The following is a 17,825-nucleotide window of genomic DNA, read 5'->3' on the forward strand; positions in this document are numbered from 1 at the left end:
CGCCGGTTTCGTATAGAGGCGGGTCCGCGCTCGGCGGCGGCGGCCAATAGGAATCGAAGGTGCTTCCTGTACTGGGCCGTCCTATCCGAATTGGAGCGCGGTGTGCACAAGGCGAAGCGGGAAGCGACTCGGCAACTCGGACCTGAGCAGGTGAGGGGGCTCTGCGTGGGGCGGCGGCGGCGAGGAGCGGGCGAGGGAGGCTTCCCATGGCGGCGCAAGCCTCCCGCCCTGGTGCCTGGTCCCTCAGACCTTCTCGTGGCGTCGGCGGGTGGGGTGGGCGGGCGCCGGCCGGTCGGTCGGTCGGTCGTGAAGAGGAGGCGCCTCTGCTTGGGTCGCCTCTTGGTTCCTTCCTCGCCGGCCCATTCAGACGACCGTTTTGGCCACGCGCGAAATTGCTCCTCACATACGTCGCTTTGCCTCCGGCGGGGCGCTCGGGAGGGCAGGACCTGCATGGAGGCGCCTCGGAAGTCCGGGACGCCTTGGCTGCTTGCGGAACTTGAAGGCGCCGTCGCGGCGCCTCCCCTTCGCCCGCGCCAGCCTCGTGGTTGCAGCGCTCGGGCCTACCCGGGACTGCCTTGGCTGTGCTTCCGAGGCTCCCTTGGGGGTCCTGCGCCTGAAAAGGAGGCGCTCTCTTTCGCCCCCGCCGACGTCCCGCCTCTCTCTCCTCTTCCTCCTCCTCTGGCGATCACTTGTTGCCCAGTAAACTGCCGGATTTACGTATAAGCTAAACAAGCTATATCTTAGGGCCCCACTCTCTTGGGGGCACCCATAAAATTTAAAGGGAAAAAACCTAGATGTACATTTCCAAAGTATAAGATATAAAACAGATAAAATGAAACCTACATAAAGCAACAGTGTTTTGTGTTGTGTTAGGCTCCTATGATGTAAGTAATGGGCCCTTCCTGGTAGCCAGCTCCCCAAATATCACTGGTTTGCTCATTTCTATGTATAGGGTGCTCACATTCTGCATGTGCAAATGGATTTAGATACCTACTAGGCCCATAAATTACCATCTAGCATATATTCAAAACAAAAAACAGTGACAATTGGTTGTTGACAAAGGACAGTTGGACATATAAAGGGCCTCATTACCTTCAGTAGCTTAGGGCCTCATCAAACTTAAATCCAGTCCTGCGAGTAAGATTGTCTTCCTTGAACATAGTCTTAACAGTGAGTCTGTAAGTGAATGTGAAGGCCAATTCTGGATCCATGTGTCCTTCCACAGCGGGGACCTAGGTTTCTGGGCGGGAGTTGATCATGGTTTGGTTTTGCCAAGCGTGCCTTCCTCTTAGCACGTTTCTCCCTTTCATCCTGAGTTTGTGCTTCTTCAAAGTCCATTACACCTTTGGTAAAGGCTGTTTTCCAATTGGAGCATTCACAGGCCAGTGTTTCGCAGTTATCAGTGCTTATGCTACATTTAATATATGCTTTGAGAGAGTCTTTAAACCTCTTTTGTTGACCACCAGAATTAGACTTTCCATTCTTGAGTTGGGAATAGAGTAGTTGCTTTGGAAGATGATAATCAGGCATCCGAACCTGACCAGTTGAACGAAGTTGATGTTGAAGAATCAGAATCATCGCTTCAACACTGGTGATCTTTGCTTCTTCCAGTACACTGGCATTAGTTTGCCTGTCTTCCCAAGCGATATGTAAAATTTTCGGAGACACTGTTGATGGAATCTTTAGAGGAGTTGGAGATGGTGTTTATAAGTGGTCCATGTTTCACAAGCATACGGTGAGGTTGGTAGTACAATAGCTTTGTAAACAAGCATTTTAGTTTCCCTTCAAATGTCCTGGTCTTCAACCACTCTGCACTTTAATCAGGAGAAAGCTGCACTCGCAGAGCTCATGCGATGCTGGATTTTGGCATCAGTGTTGGCCCTTGCGGAAAGGTAACTGCCCAGGTACTTTCTGATGTTTCACCTTTGAGTTGGATTTGTGGCACTGCAGAGGGGTTGTTTTGTGGTTGTTGGTGTAGCACTTTGGTTTTTGGATGTTGAATGATAGGCCACTGCGAAGATATTTAGGATGGTTTGGAGGTCATTCTCTGAGTGTGCACACACTACCTTGTCATCAGCATTCTGGAGCTCTATGATGGAAGTTATGATAACATTACTCTTTGCTTTCAGCTACTCAGATTAAAGAGCTTTCCATCTGTTCAATATATGAAAGAGTTTCCCTTTGAGATTGTGTAGGATCACGGTGATGAAAATAATAGAGCTGGGGCAATAAGCCCATGCAATAAGTCTCTTCGGTACTTCTTAATAACTGACGCTTCTTAATCATTCACAAACACTCCACACCAAAAAGACAGGCATAGGTTTTTTCATAATCTGTTTGAAGACCTGCCATAATAAAATAGGGTGTACTGCATGGTATAAAAGTATTGGAGTAAAGGTTGCAGTCAGTCCTTAGCCTTGCCTTTGCTCTAAAGCTTTTATAAGGTGCAGTATGTCCTGTTCAGGCTATGGCAAGACTTCAGATTGCATTGGTTCTGCTTTGGCTGGAGGGCTTTGTTACTGGACAGTGATGGTCCTGGGGCTGCTGTTTGCCAATTTGGTCTATTTCTTTCTACATCACCAGATTTTCACAAGAACTACCTGCAAGTGCTTAGTATAATGTGCTTTAGTTGTTGCTGTGCGATAGACCCTCTAATAGATGTACAATAAACTTTAGACACAGATTGACAGGCCCTTATTTGTATATAAACTTTTTTTAGAAAAAGGTAAATTTGTTTATATGCTGCCCTAAGGACATAAGAAAAGCCTTCTGGATTCGGCCAGAGGCGCATCTAGTCCAGTGTTCTGTTTTCACAGTGGCCAATGGGCTGCCTGCAATCAGAATATGAAGTGCAGCTGTGCTCTCTGGTATTCAGAATGTACTGTTTCTGACAATAACTATTACACACAATTGTTTTAATCCAATTTAAGGCCCTTTTTGAAAGGCAGGGCAGATTTTCAATTAAAAAATAATAATCTGGCAGTATCAATTTTTGATAAGGGATTTGAAAAAAGTCTACACCTTATCTAGAAACACTGCACTTTTGTTGGGCCATTTTGCATATCACGTTTAGGCTTTCAGCAGCTTTTCTCCTTTGCAGTGGCAGGGGACCTTTTAGGATGGTTGCCCCTCAGAGACTGATGGAGCCAAAGGGTTTGGAGCCTCTGGAACATTCAAGTGTCTTGGGCTGTTGACATAGTTGCTTTATGGAGCCCGCTTAGGCAGCGGCATAGCTGGCCACTTGGGTGCCTGGGGTGGTGCATGCCCTGCGCCTTGGGGGCAAGTCAAGCCGCCCATTGGACGGAGTGAGCTGGGGCAAGGCGCGCTGCACGGAGCCTCACTGCCACCTCCCTCTCAGCTGTTATTCTAAGTTAGGAAATAATAAAAAGCAATGCGTGATGCAAATGTTAGAAAGCCTTAAAAGCTGCTCGGAGAACTGTGGAAAGATGGCACAATTCGCTTCAACCATTACTGGCAGTGCTAGTTGGAACTAATGGGTGTGGATGGAGTGCTTTGAACTGATGATCCTTCAGTTGATGCAGCTACAATTGCAATTCCTAACTCATCCAGATTTCACTTTTCCTGTTCTCTGGGTGCTCTTACTCCTGAGCTTAGTGGTCTTTCCTCAAGCCTTTGATTCCTGCTTTTGGTTTTTCTACAGGACATGGCTGAACAGGATGTAGAGAATGAGTTGCTGGACTATGAGGAGGATGAAGAGCCTCAGGCAGTGACTGATGCTGCCCCTGTCCCCAATAAAAAAGATGTGAAGGGCTCCTATGTCTCCATTCACAGTTCTGGCTTCCGAGACTTCCTGCTGAAGCCAGAGCTCCTTCGTGCCATTGTGGACTGCGGCTTTGAGCACCCGTCAGAAGGTAGGAGCTGAGCCAAGGCCCCTGGCCCCCTCGTCAGCCAGCCCAGCCCACCCACCGGGGAGCAACTGCCAGTGGTGCCATGCGGTGCAGGGTGAGAGCTGGGGGCTGCAGGGAGCAGGGTGGGAGGGTTATGCTGGAATGGGATGTCCTTGTTGAGCCTAGTATAGCTCTCTAGAGCCCTACTTTGTTGGAAATGGAGTTCACTTTGGATGAAGGGACTTCGTAATTATCAGTCCATCTGAGCAGAGACCGTATTAGCCATGGGAAATGGGTTTAGACTCTGCATGGAATGGGGTGTGATCTAACATTTAAGAGAAAGGGGGGATTTTAGGGTGCGCTAGTAAGAAGCTTCTGTAGGATGACTATTCCACAGCCATGTCTTTCATTTTAACTTGTAATTCAGGCTGATGAACCTGGAAAATCCCAGTGCTTGTGCAGCAGCTGCTATTGGATGTGAAGAGTTTTTCCTCCCCTAGTATGTGTGCAGAAAAGTTAACCTCATGGAAGGGTGTGGTGTGGAATCTCTGGATTTAAAGGGTTGGGAGAGAGGTGGGATCAAGTCCTCTGGGGGTTCATTTACTTTGGCTTCCTGTGTTTGCCTAGGGCTTGTCTAAACTATTACTTATTCTTGCTCTCTCAGTGCAGCATGAGTGCATTCCACAGGCAATCCTGGGCATGGATGTCCTATGCCAAGCCAAATCGGGCATGGGCAAGACTGCTGTCTTTGTATTGGCTACACTGCAGCAGATTGAGCCACTGGATGGGCAGGTATGTAATGGGGAATAGTACTGTACTGTGCTTATGTCCAGCTCAACTCTGTTTTGGAGCTATAGGCTGTATTTACACGTAACACTAAATTATGTTTTATTATCATCTGCATGAACTGCTGTGAGCCAGAGAAAAGCCTTAGGTTCACACAACTTTCCTGTGAAGCCAGGATGAGGCAGTGTTTTTTTCTTAATTTTTAAGCCAGTGGTCTTTGACAATGAAACTAATTTTCAACAAATCCTCATTGTGGTTGCGAAGAAGGGAGGAGCGTTCAAGCCCAAGGCTCTGCTCATCCCCACTGCATCTCAAGGACATAGCTCTAAACCATTGTATAGTGTTATGTATGTTTCAGGTAGCAGTGGGGAGTCCTAAACCCTTCTTGTCATTGTACGGTCTTGCCATTGTACAAATTTGTCCGTTTCTTTCTGGCAGGTGTCTGTGCTGGTGATGTGTCACACCCGGGAGCTGGCCTTCCAGATCAGCAAAGAATATGAGCGCTTCTCAAAGTATATGTCCACTGTCAAGGTAAGGGAAAATCTTTTGCATTTAGGTCTGAAATATATACAATACAGAATGCAGGCTATTGCTGTATGACAGGAAAAGGTGGAAGGCTATCTTTGCTTATGGAAATGGTATGTGCAATTATTTAGGAAAGCCTGTAGAGAGGGTTGAGAGAGAGGAAGTGACCTTATTGTGGGAATGGTTTTAGATGTTTCTGACACATTGCGTGTGAAGGGGGAAAAAATAGATCAGAGGTAATTATACTTCATCCAGCAGAGCTTTTACTGCTACTGAAGGCAAATGAGCATAATGGTCACAAATCCAATACAATCAGGATTGGCACAGTCCATAAAAAATCCAGTTGAAGCACTTACAATAACTTATAATAAGTCTAAACCTTAACACCACAACATACAGAACACCACACCACATCAGAACAGAGACAGAAAGAGAAAGTAAGAGAGAACCCAGGCTCCTCCTGGCCTCCCTAATATAGTCAGCAAAAGATAACAGAACCAGTTTAAACCAGCTGTACTCAGCTTCTCTGAAGGAATAACCCAAACAAGAACCTTCTGCCTGTTTCTTTCCCATAGAAAGAAAATTTTCCAGAACCCTCTTGAACTAAGTAGAGCAGGAAAGATCACTACACATCAGATCAATACTTTCTGTACTAAGAAATGGAAACTGACAGTTTCTGCATCTAAAACTCGAACCTGCCTTCAGATAGAACGAAAGCTCATGGGTGGGAAGCCCTGTTGGAACCCAGGCTTTTGCTAATATTGTTAGTTTAAGGTAAAGGTACCCCTGCCCGTACGGGCCAGTCGTGTCCGACTCTAGGGTTGTGCGCCCATCTCACTTAAGAGGCCGGGGGCCAGCGCTGTCCAGAAACACTTCCGGGTCACGTGGTCAGTGTGACAAGCTGCATCTGGCAAGCCAGCGCAGCACACGGAAACGCCGTTTACCTTCCCGCTAGTAAGCGGTCCCTATTTATCTACTTGCACCCGGGGGTGCTTTCGAACTGCTAGGTTGGCAGGCGCTGGACCCTGTTAAATTGATGGGAAGCGCTTGTAGCTCATTGGTAGAGCACACACTTGGTAGAACAAATGAAAGGCGCTGGGCTCATTCCCTGGCTTCTCCAGCTAAGACCATCAAGACCCTCAGAGCTATTGCCAGCAGTGTAGGCAATACTGAACTAGGTAGGCCAATAGTCTGACTTGGTTTAAGGTAGCTTACTATGTCCCTCTATTCTGAAAGAGCCTGCCTGCTTCCCTGCACCACCTGATTGCTTCATGGGGACCGAAAGCCTTGTTTCTTGGGTTTGGAACAATAGTTGATCTGATGTGTTATATTATGGTGGAGAGTTGGTAGCGCATGAGACTCTTAATCTCAGGGTCGTGGGTTCAAACCCCACATTGGGTGAAAGATTCCTTCATTGTAGTGGGTTGGACTAGGCAATCCTCATGGTCCTTTCCAACTCTATGATTCGAGGTGAGAAGCAGCATAGGTATGCCACACTCATAGTTAATTGTACTCTCCCTTCCAAGTACTTTATTGCACAAGTTAGGTGTGGTGTCCTCCAGATGTTGGTGGACCAACTCATTATCGGCCCCAGCCAGCATGCCTAGCGGTCAGGGATAATGGGAGTTGTAGGCCAGCAGCATTTGGAGTGCACCATGTTGACTGTCCCTGACATAAGTAAATTGGTGGGGAGTTACTGAAGTTCTGAAGGTTAGGTGGTTGGGTTTTTCTGTGTGGCTGACAGTAGTTTCTGTTTGTACTGCAGGTGTCAGTCTTTTTTGGGGGGCTTTCCATCAAAAAGGATGAAGAGGTGCTGAAGAAAAACTGCCCACATATTGTGGTGGGGACCCCGGGCCGCATTTTAGCACTGGTGCGCAACAAGACCCTCAACTTGCGCAATGTCAAGCATTTTGTTTTGGATGAGTGTGACAAGATGCTGGAGCAGTTGGGTAAGAAACAAGAGGGGGCTGGCATAATAAAGACACAATGTATTGAGTTTTCATGGTCTGGGATTATTCATCCATCTGGGTATGGGAGTTGCTGGCCTTGGGAGAAAGTCTGGTGCTTGAGTTCCAAGTCAAGGAACTGAGGAGCAGCCAGCTAGAAGAAGGGCACTGTTGCTTAAAAAATCTGCCCCGAGGCATGTCAGGAAGTCAGCCATCTCTTTCAAGAACATGGGGAAGCGAGGGATGGTTTCTACAGCCTGAAGTTCTGTTCCTGTTCAGATCACATGGTAGAGCAGAGACATGTTGGATACCAAGAGTGGAGGAAGGTGGTGGAACTTGGACTGGTATGTCCTTTTCAGAAGCCAGTATTTGGTGAATTACAGCAACCTGATTCTTCCTACTGTTCTTTTAGATATGCGTCGTGATGTGCAGGAGATCTTTCGACTGACACCCCATGAGAAGCAGTGCATGATGTTTAGTGCCACCCTGAGCAAGGAGATCCGGCCTGTCTGCAGAAAGTTCATGCAGGATGTAAGCCCTAAAACCTTTCATTTCATCCTCCCCTTAGATTAGTTTCCCAAACTTTGGTTTCCAGCTCCTGTTGGGCTACAAACCTCATTATCCCTAGCTACCAGGACTAGTGGTCAGGGATGATGGGAGTTGTAGTCCAAAACCAGCTGGAGACCCAAGTTTAAGAAACTGTCCTAGATGGTTGCACTAGTGTAGGAGATCCTGGAAAGGGCCTTCCACACTAGGCTAAAGAGGCCCCTTTGAGGCAGTTTTGCCCTACTGCATTGTTTCAAAAGGGACCCCTTATGTTGAAGGAAGGCTTGGTAGTATGAGGCAGTCATGGGTGTAGCCAGGATTTGGGGTGGGGTGGGGCCGAACCTAAAATTTGTATTAATTTGTTTTGATTTTGGGGGGCAGCTATGCCCATGGAGGCATTGGCTTGTTTGCAGCTCATTATATCATATTCTTAGGTGACGATAGGTGGAGGGAAGTTAGTAATCATAGCCCTATTCAACTTTGTTGTGTTCCCTATGCTTTCTTAGCATGGCTGTTAGAAAACCCAAACACACATTGTTTTCTGTTTCATCTCTCTATAGAACCACAGTGGCATTTTTCTCCCTTTTTGCAAGTCCTGGTAGAATGCATATCAATAGTATTGGAAATGCGGACACTGCTTAATGAGGCTGTTACTTTCTGGCATATAAAGTTTAAAAAATGAAGTTCCCTTAGAGCTGAATTGTCTTGCTCTAGAGGGTTGGGAAAACCCATGGAACAGGCTTAGGGTGCATCTGCAAAGAGGAGGGAGGGGATAGTCTCATTGCACAAGTGAATGTCACTCCATGCTCCCTTTGATTCCCCCACTGATTGGAATAGTGTACCATGGCAGCCAGAGAAGACAGAAAGCTAGGCACGTTCAGGTATATAGCTCAGGGTGGAAAGTGACCACCAGTCTCTCATTACCACTGTTAAATTCCGTCTGAAACTGTGCAGATGCCAACAGCTGCTGAGAGCTATCACTACATCCTTTTGGTTGTAAAGGAGAGCTGCACTGGGGCATCTCATCTAGTTGACCTACTAGTTTTGAATGTTTCTTTGTCTTCATTGTTTCCCCAGTAGATTAGAGAATGTTTACCTCGGGACCTTGATGAAATGCATGATAAATGCCTACCAAGTCAGCTTTCTCTCCTTCCAGGCACTTAAACCAATTTTGTAGATAATTAACAGTAGTGGGAATTCTCCCTTCAGTGCTTGGCAGAAGAGGGAGCTTTTGAGCATGTAGAGAATTCTTCTGCACTTCTACAGATGAAATAGTTCTATTTCTGCTCCCAGCATCCAACATTCCCTGTAGTGATCAAAGTAATGCCTATCGCTGTGGGAATTTGATATTTTCTACATCTATCAATTAAACATGAAAAGTGGTGTTTAAAAACTTGTCTAGATATGTTTGGAGGATTTTGCTTTCTTTGCTGGTAAAAGGTCACATTGGCTTTCTTCTCCATTCGCAGCCCATGGAGGTCTTTGTGGATGATGAGACCAAGCTGACTCTGCATGGCCTGCAGCAATACTACGTGAAGTTGAAGGACACTGAGAAAAACCGCAAGCTCTTTGACCTTCTGGATGTGCTGGAGTTCAACCAGGTCTGTGTTAGCAAGGGTTGACAAGCAGGGCTCCTGGGAGTCCCTGGAGCTTCCATGTTAAAGCCTCTTCCCTCTTCCCACCCCTTGCAGGTTGTTATATTTGTGAAGTCGGTGCAGCGCTGCATGGCATTAGCTCAGCTCTTGGTTGAGCAGAACTTCCCAGCAATTGCTATTCACAGAGGCATGTCTCAGGAGGAGAGGTGAGTACGACGAGATGGCTGTGTCAGGAGAGGGCAGCAGCAGATATAGTGCAGAACATGAATGCTGAGTTCACTTTTTTATCATGGAATGTGACTTGTTGACATCAGTTGTGTGTGTTAAGGGGAAGGGGGGATCTAGAAAGTTAATGCACTACAGATAATGGGCTATGCACTGCATACAGCTCCTGTATGTGTTCAGGGGAGGTCAGCCACGTCTCTTTTGTTCTTTGCAGACTGTCTAGGTACCAGCAGTTCAAGGACTTCCAACGTCGGATTCTGGTAGCCACTAATCTGTTTGGCCGTGGGATGGACATAGAGCGGGTCAACATAGTCTTCAACTATGACATGCCTGAGGACTCAGATACCTACCTGCACAGAGTGAGTCTGGTTATAGGATGGGGAATGAACTGCACAGTCAGACTTGTTTCTCTGGAAGGTATTTGTTCTAATACCTTGCCATTCATACTTGTGGCAGGGAGCTGCTAACCATTGCAGGTCCTGGCTAGTTCCTAGTCACATCCCTTCTGATAATTTAACTTTGGTAGTTTAGTTGCAAATGTTTCTGCAATCAGGCTACATAGTTTCCAGGGTGGAGGAAAAGAGCAGCAGCCTGCATTCTGAGCTTGTCACAGGGTGCAGGGCAGAGATAGTACCTCTGGGGTGATGAATTCAGAGATTATAAGGATGTTTTTTCTGTGTGTCCTTGATATAAACCTCTCTTTGCAGGTGGCCCGAGCTGGGCGCTTTGGCACAAAAGGCTTGGCTATTACTTTTGTGTCAGATGAAGGTGATGCCAAAATCCTCAATGAAGTGCAGGATCGTTTTGAGGTCAACGTCGCTGAGCTCCCTGAAGAGATAGACATCTCCACATATAGTATGTACTAGAAATTGACTTGGACAGGCTTTTCTTCCTGATGGCATGTTCTTTGTCTACCCTGCCGAAGTGTGGGGGAGAATCAGGGTAACCATTGCAGAATACACTATTTCTGGGAACCTGAAGGAAGACAAAGTGGTCCATTGAGTGGATCCTCGTCTGTACTGATAGTATATGTTGCTGGGTCTTAAAGTGCAATGGAATTTCACTTCTATGTCCCCACCACTCACAAATTGGCTCCAGAGGGTTGTGGGAAACTCCAGAGCATATTAGGAGTGTGGGGAGCAGAGAAGTTCTATTGCACTTGTGGAAGTTGTTCCCATTTTTGTGCCCTGTTTGTGTTGTAGGGCATGGATTTGGGGACACTTCTAGACTGACTCTAGCTTGCAGCTTAGTTTCATCTGATCAGTTGTTACCTTCAAAGTGGGAGGCTTCTAATAAGCACTAGATTTCTGTGTCTCTCCTCCCCCAAATGTTTGAAAGGGAACAGATAGGTGGGGGCAAGACCTTTGAAGTTGTGGTTCAGTTGCCCCCCAATTGATTCTCTCTCTTTCCTCCTCGCCCCATGAGTCAGTGGCACATGATAGGGAAAAAAACCCTGCTCTGGCAGATGTGTTGCAGCTGTTGGGACAGAGGTAACTGTTACGGTGCCAATGAGAGGCTGCTGGGGTGAGGAGGTGGAATGTGAAGTACGTGGTACATGTTGCAGCAATGGTTCTTGGAAGCAGGGCACTATGCTGGGAGCAGTGCCTGCTGAAGTGTTTGGGATGACAACTCTGAATTACCATTAGGCTACCGGAATAACTTTAACCCTAGTACAGGATTGGGGAGCATGTGGGCCGGATGCAGTTGTGGGGCATCCCCATTTGCCCCACAAGATCCTCTCATTGTTCCTTGCAAGTTTATGGATTGAAAAAAGCTGCCTTTGGTAGCCAGTAGGCTTTTTCAAGCCCCATTGAAATGCAGGGGGCTGGGGAGGGACATGTTTGGTTGTGGTGGAGATACCCACTCCACCTTTGTAGAACTGGTGATGGATATAGCAAAATGCCTCTCCATAGCAAGGGTAGCTTGTAAGTTTTTTTGCCTTGGCTTTGCTAGGGAGGAGTATTGACTGACTGTTTTGTCTCCTGCAGTTGAGCAGAGTCGGTAGCTGTTTGTGGATCCTTCCCAGCTGGTCCAGAATGGAACCTGATGGAACACAATACCTCTATCTTCTGGTGAAGTGAGATGAATGTTATTTTTTTTTAAAACACACTGTTAAACGCATAGAGGTGTTTGATGTTAAATGAATGTCCTTCAAATTGCCCAGGTGGTATTTTGCCTCTGCTGTAGCCTGGGGGCTTTTTTTTAATTAGACTTTTATATTTTTTGAATAGTAAACCCCTGTGGCTAAGTTTCGTAATAAATGAATTTTTCAAATGTCAATTTCTGGCTGTTCTTGAGGCACAGTGAGCCAGGTTGTGGGTATTTACATTCTTGGTGCCTTCCATCCTTGCTATGTCTCCCACTTTCTGTGTATCAGGATTGTGCATTTTCTTAAACTTGCCGTAGATACTCTTCTGCTGCCTGCTAGTCTCCTGTGTCCTACATCTTCCTTTACCAAGACCTACCACTTTTCACCTTTGTCCTGGCTTTGAGCAGTGTGCTTGTTTGACATGTCTCCATTGCAAACCCTTTCACAGAACAGAAAGGTAAAACAGATCTTCCTTTTGGAGAAAACAAGACAGGCACTATTGATATGTATGTCCTTGATTGGTCTTTACATACCCTTGTATGAGATATTTGCTCTTCTATATAATCAGATAGTGTCAGCTGTCCTGGCTTTTTATCTCCTGTTGCTTACCTATGAAGTGTAGGGTGTTTGAACTGGTGTGTTTAAGTAATGACCCATTTCCTTTGCATTGCATATTGCTCTTCTCCCTCCCCACCCCACCCCCGTCCCAAAAGTTACTTGCTTAGAAAGATGGTATAACTCAGAATTCCAAAATATATTTTAATTAAATGTACATGTTAGGAAAAAATAGTGGTTGAGAGACAATTGCTTCAAATAACGGGGTGGGTAGTTAGAGGAGCATAAGCTTATTTGTGCAAAGATGCTTCGATAAACCGCATGTAAGTTTACCTAAGGACATCCTTAGAGTGAATATATTTCATAGTAGAGCAAGTTCTGAAACAGTTACACAGCATTAGAAACATCGCTACATTTTGAATCCATTGCACTGATTTGAATACTGCAAAACCCGGTGTTCAGGTGCATGCAAAGCTTGCTGTGCAACACCTTTTCTTTCTCAACTAGGATTTAAAACTAAATAAAATAAAGATTTGTTAACGCTAATGTGCGTTGGCTATCCACACACGTTAGGAGTAAAGAGCATCTGGAATTGCAGTATACATAGCCAATCTCTTTGGCAAGAACAGTAGGAATCTGGCAAAACTGGAAACAGTCCTAAATAAATTAGTCTAAACAGGAAGCTCTGAAAGCTCCAGTGTTTGATGTGAACTGCCAATATGGGTCTCCATTAACTTCAGTAACGGCTTCCAGAAAACTGTCTGCTTTCTCTCCTTCCTGCTGCTTTATATGTGCTGCTATCATTTAGTCTTTGTACAAGAGCCTCTCTGCTACTTGACTGGTGGGTTTTCTGATTGAGATTACACTGCTTGCTGTGCCCTTGTTTTTTGCTGCTGTTGCGCAGAAATCTTGGGGGATAGCAGTGCGGGGGGGGGGGGAACAAAGCATAGAAATGTGCATCTCCTTGTTAAGCTGAGGAATATGGAGCTAGAAGGAAATAGCGTATGAGGACCTTTATAGCAGTGGGGTTCCTGTCATGATGCTACTTGTGCATGCTTCAGTTTTCTGTTGTTGATGATGGCAACCTGAAGAGTCATTTGACGTTTTCCAACTCTAGTATGGATTCCAGTGTACCAAACACAAAAGTGAGGTGTTGAGTTTAAGGGCACATGTGCTTCCCTGAAAGTGGTGACGAGGAAAGCAATGAGCTCATGTGTGTAAATCATCAACTGATGAAGCATTATTGCATTTTTGTTCTCCTACCAAAACCCAGATACTTTTGAGTGTGAAGTAACCATGAGATGTGGATACTTTCTTCTATTGAATCTGAATTATGGGAACAGTAGACTATGGGCAACCCAAACACAACTTTGACTATTGTTCCTTGCCTAAATTGACTCTGTGCATCTGAATCCTGTAGAAAATGTGTCTAAGCTATAGCTGGAGACTGCTTGAACATTTCTCCTATTATAAATAAATAAATTATTGGATGTAGAAAACTAGATGCCTTTGGGAGGGGGCAGATTTTAGGCATTTGCCCTCACATCCTCCTCTTTCATGTTATGTTGGTGCTCTATATATCTTCAGTCACGTGAGCTGTCACCTGCAGCCTGAAGAAGTATGTGCTGACCTGTATCATCTCAGTGATACTAGGCTTCAGTTTTTGCTATTCCTTGCACAAATGGGTCTAACTTGCCTCTGAATACTGTTGTGCTCACAGTGCTTATTACAGGCATCTGGCTGGGCTAGATGGGCCACTGGCCTGTTCCAGCAGGCTCTTCTTAAGTCTTCATAGGTTAAGTGATGGCAAGAGAAGCGAGTAACAGCCTTGTCCCTCCTAGTTGAGGCTCTTCTTTCATCTATGGTTGTTGGACCAGTTTGTGTTGCAGTCATTATTTTAGGCTGCTGCTTAGGGTATGTGGAAAAAGACAAGCTACTGATAGGAAGGACTGCTATCAAACTAGCCAGCAACAAGATACCTGGAAAATACCACAGTGATCAGGGCTGTCTAGATCATTCCATAGAGAACAAGGAGAGGATGGAAAGGATTATTTACCCCATCATATTGTTTCAATGAGTTTTTTGGACTAAATGTGCAAAGTTCACCAGATTTTTGAACACCTACAGCTGGTGAATGATGATTGAACAGCAAGGTACACAGCCTGTGTACTTTCTAGAACTAGAGTTAGCCAATGTCTGTTGCAAGGACCTCTTTAAAAGTGTCATGTGTGCAAAGTACCGTTTTAACTTGCTCCATTTCTTCTTGAGAGAGGTGAGTCTTGGTGTAGAGGAAGGAGGAGCCCAATCAGAAGAGGCTGTGCCAACATCAGCTTAATAACATTGGTCCAGTTATTGAGTTTGCTCAGTGGGTCCCTATATAGCCTTCTGGCAGTTCAATTGTCCTTGCTGCATCTTAGTGGGTGACTCTTCCAGAAGATAGATTACTGGAACAAGATGTGTTTCTCATGTTCCAAACAGCACTCTTGAAACTTGCTTCTGCAAAGTTTGGTTGCTAAATTCCAGATTCTTTCAAAGTACTGGGCGCCTGTAAGAGAGAAAGGGTGCAATGGTAGGAGTCTTAATAGCACTTTATCACTGTCAGCATCGTGTGCATAGCCCATGTTTCATTAATCGTTTATAACAGAGCTTGCCAAACTCTTCATGTTGGTGACACACTTTTTACACATGCATCATTTTTACACAGCAATTCAGTTTTACTAGAAACCAAAGTTAAACGAACCCCTTTGCAGCCTCGGGAGAAGCATGGGGAGCGTTTGCATGACACACCTACATACTGCAACCAACACACTAGTGTGTTGCGACATACGGTTTGGAAAGCGCTGCTTTATAACATGCAACCAACTGTTTCTGCTTGTTTGCTCATAAATCCTTCCTTGCAGTGGAACAGACTCCCATGAAAGGTGGTGGACTCTCCTTCCTGGGAGGTTTTAAAGCTGTCATTTATGATTCCTGCATTGCAGGGAGTTGGAATAGATGACCCCCAGGGTTCCTTCCAACTCTTCACTTCTATGATTCTAAGGGAATTGGTTGTCTCCCCCTAAGTGGAGCTTAGCTGTAAAGTCCAAAAGAAAACCATTGCTGTTTCAGGAAAGCTGCAGTATTAATGAAGAACAGTGGGGAAAATGGGTAGTTTTTAGAAGAATTGCAAGCGCCAGGTTGAGAGCCATGTTGTTGTTGCAGGGCAACTGCAAGCTTGATGGGAAGAGTGATGATCTGTGGAGAGGGGAGTTATACCACAGCACCTGCTGTGTTCGCTTACCTGTAATGTGTTGGAACCTACTGTGGAGCTGAAGTTGGAATACTTGTCACTGCTGTGGGGCTTGCCATGTTTGTCCTTGCAGAACCAGCGGTAGTAATCATCACGCACCTAGACACAAAAGGAAAATTGCAGCTGACAGGCTCATGTTGTTAATTGTCTTCATGGTGTTCTGATGTTTGTATGGTACCCCTTCTACAGCCAGACAAACATAAGCCATTTGCCTTTTGGGTTTCATGTCCCAGCCCCAACCTGCCCAAACCACCCTTTGTCAAACTTGCAGTGCCAATCCTATGTGCATTTTTCCATAAGTAAGTCCTACTGTGTTTAACGGGGCTTACTCTCAGGTAACTGTGTATAGCACTGCAGTACTGGAGATGGTTTCCCACCCATTTGCCTTTCTCCTACTGCAGGTACCTGTTTCTTGAGCAGACAATGCAGGAGGAAGATAAAAAGTCCTTGCAGGCTGTTGAGGATAGTGAAGATATAAGACATGACGAGGGTTTGATTGCTGAATTGAAACAGGCCAAAGACCCAGGTGGTACCCAGAATACAGAGCTGGGCAATGGCTGTGATTGTGAGTACCCTGCAGGGATGAGAAGAAAAGGAATAGTCAGGATTAGCCTCTGCAGAGGAGCTAGAGAGGGCCTGCAACTTGAGGCAGTCCTAGAATAACAGCGTGTGTTTCACTTGTTCACAGCCAAGGTAGAATTAGTGTACAGTGGTACCTCGTAAGACGAATGCCTCGCAAGACGAAAGGGTTTTTGGTTTTCTGAGTTGCTTCGCAAGACGATTTTCCCTATGGGCTTGCTTCGCAAGACGAAAACGTCTTGCAAGTTTGTTTCCTTTTTCTTAAAACCGTTAATACAGTTGCGACTTGACTTCGAGGAGCAACTCATAGAACGTGGTGTGGTAGCCTTTTTTGAGGTTTTTAAAGCTTTTTGAGGTTTTTGAAGCTTTTCCAAAACTTTTCCGAAACCGTGCTTCGCAAGACGAAAAAACTCGCGGAACAAATTAGTTTCGTCTTGCGAGGCACCACTGTAGTTTTGAAAAATATATCACATCCCTTTCCACCAATCAGCCCAGTAAACTGTTTAGCATAATCCTACTGCTGCATGGAAGGGCTGTTATTGTCTTTTGCTAGTTATTGCCTGACGTCTTAGACTCCAGGGGGACCCTGTGGCTGCTTACCTCTGCTTTTTCAGTTTACTCATATCGGGATTGATATCGGCAAACTTCTGAGAGAGCTTCCAAACAGTAACCACAAAGACAACGGCATTCAGCTGTGTGGAAAAGATGGGAGATGGAAGTTAGCAAGATGCAGAGATAAGAGCTGGTCTTTGGGCTGCATCTGCTGCACACACAAGTGTTTTTCTGCCCTCCAAAAGTACATGCAGAAGGGGGGGGGAATCAGTTTTCCCACACACAATGTACACAATTTCCCCCTAATTATCTGTGTAAGCCAAAACTCATTGATCAAATAGTGGTGATCAAATGGATGATTGAAATGGGGTTTAGTTACTTTGGTGAGTACTATTTGTCACGGAACACAGCTTGGCTGGAAAAAAATGTTCCCCAATATACATAAAATGACCCCTCTCTCCCCACCCCCAATCTCTGGAAACCATGCCTTTGGAAAGTGGATGGAGCGGAGAATCAAGGCAGTTCTGGTTGCCTGCATGGGGAAAGTGAACTGCAGACAGCTGAGAAACTGACTAGAAATGGATTCACAGTAGATGATTGCATCCGAAGTTGAATAAAAAAACCCAACCACCACTCACTGATGCCTTTGTACGGGATGAGTTGGATAGAAGTGTGCTAATACATACAAGGAAAGGGTAAAGATTGTCATCAAAGAAAGAATAATAAATGGCTATTCCTGGGATGCATTATGCTTACCATGATGATGAGGGCAACAGGGGCCAGGAAGCTCCAAAGGAACCCTTTATCCATTTTAAGCCAGCAGCTGTGGGGGAAAGGCAGAGCGTGAATCGTTTGGGATCTTACCTTCTGCATATTATGAATCTGTTTCCCCTGTCCACTTAGAAAAGCACTGTCCTTCACATGTGATCTCACTGCTAATCATTTATTTCAGCTATTTGTATACTACCCTTCACTATTATTTATCCCATGGCAATTTACAATGTATTTTAAAATACAGCTGTAGGAAATATAGCTTCCTGGTACTTTTTAAAATACAAGCAATTAAAATGCATGAAATGATCAAAATATGATTGCGGCCCCATATTTCTGGAGTGCTACAGATGAGAAGCTCCTCTGCTTTGTTGCCACGATTGCTAGTGTACACTGAGAACGTCCTTCATGGAATTTTTAACAGTCAGTTTGATGTGGGAGAAGGTTGTCGTTAAGGTTTACAGGTCCCAAACTATGAAGGGCTTTAAATGTCAAAAGCAGCATCTTTAGTTGAGCTTG

The 17,825-nt window shown here is 45.4% G+C and overlaps 2 protein-coding genes across 4 annotated transcripts in view; one reads left to right on the top strand and one right to left on the bottom strand.

Annotated features, from left to right (window-relative positions):
• Positions 1–23: 23 nt before the first annotated feature.
• DDX39A (DExD-box helicase 39A) lies at positions 24–11,751 on the top strand. Its single transcript, XM_028717297.2, has 11 exons — positions 24–150; positions 3,662–3,872; positions 4,513–4,640; positions 5,073–5,165; positions 6,925–7,108; positions 7,518–7,636; positions 9,121–9,252; positions 9,343–9,452; positions 9,686–9,830; positions 10,179–10,326; positions 11,460–11,751. The coding sequence occupies exons 2-11, from the start codon at positions 3,665–3,667 to the stop codon at positions 11,474–11,476; spliced, it is 1,284 nt and encodes a 427-aa protein (XP_028573130.1). The 5' UTR covers positions 24–150; positions 3,662–3,664; the 3' UTR covers positions 11,477–11,751.
• Positions 11,752–12,305: 554 nt separating this feature from the next.
• ADGRE5 (adhesion G protein-coupled receptor E5) overlaps positions 12,306–17,825 on the bottom strand; it is a 46,158-nt gene continuing 40,638 nt past the window's right edge. For 2 of the 3 annotated variants that reach the window (XM_028717296.2, XM_028717294.2), the window contains 4 exons: positions 17,292–17,358; positions 16,584–16,675; positions 15,810–15,978; positions 12,306–15,503 (listed from right to left, as the gene is read on the bottom strand). In XM_028717296.2, the coding sequence (XP_028573129.2) occupies positions 15,270–15,503; positions 15,810–15,978; positions 16,584–16,675; positions 17,292–17,358 (562 nt within the window). In that variant the 3' untranslated portion in view covers positions 12,306–15,269. The remainder of the gene's footprint in view (positions 15,504–15,809; positions 15,979–16,583; positions 16,676–17,291; positions 17,359–17,825) is intronic. The other variant, XM_028717295.2, reaches the window with a different exon arrangement.

The sequence above is a fragment of the Podarcis muralis genome, chromosome 2 (assembly GCF_964188315.1).
Source record: "Podarcis muralis chromosome 2, rPodMur119.hap1.1, whole genome shotgun sequence".
Lineage (NCBI taxonomy): Eukaryota > Metazoa > Chordata > Lepidosauria > Squamata > Lacertidae > Podarcis > Podarcis muralis.

What these genes read in the sequence shown, in the direction of transcription:
- DDX39A (XM_028717297.2), top strand. Translation starts at nt 3,665, where the DNA reads ATGGCTGAACAGGATGTAGAGAATGAGTTGCTGGACTATGAGGAGGAT. An exon ending in CAAGATGCTGGAGCAGTTGG is followed by an intron (nt 7,109 to 7,517) that starts GTAAGAAACAAG and finishes CTGTTCTTTTAG; the next exon opens with ATATGCGTCGTGATGTGCAG. An exon ending in ATGTGCTGGAGTTCAACCAG is followed by an intron (nt 9,253 to 9,342) that starts GTCTGTGTTAGC and finishes CACCCCTTGCAG; the next exon opens with GTTGTTATATTTGTGAAGTC.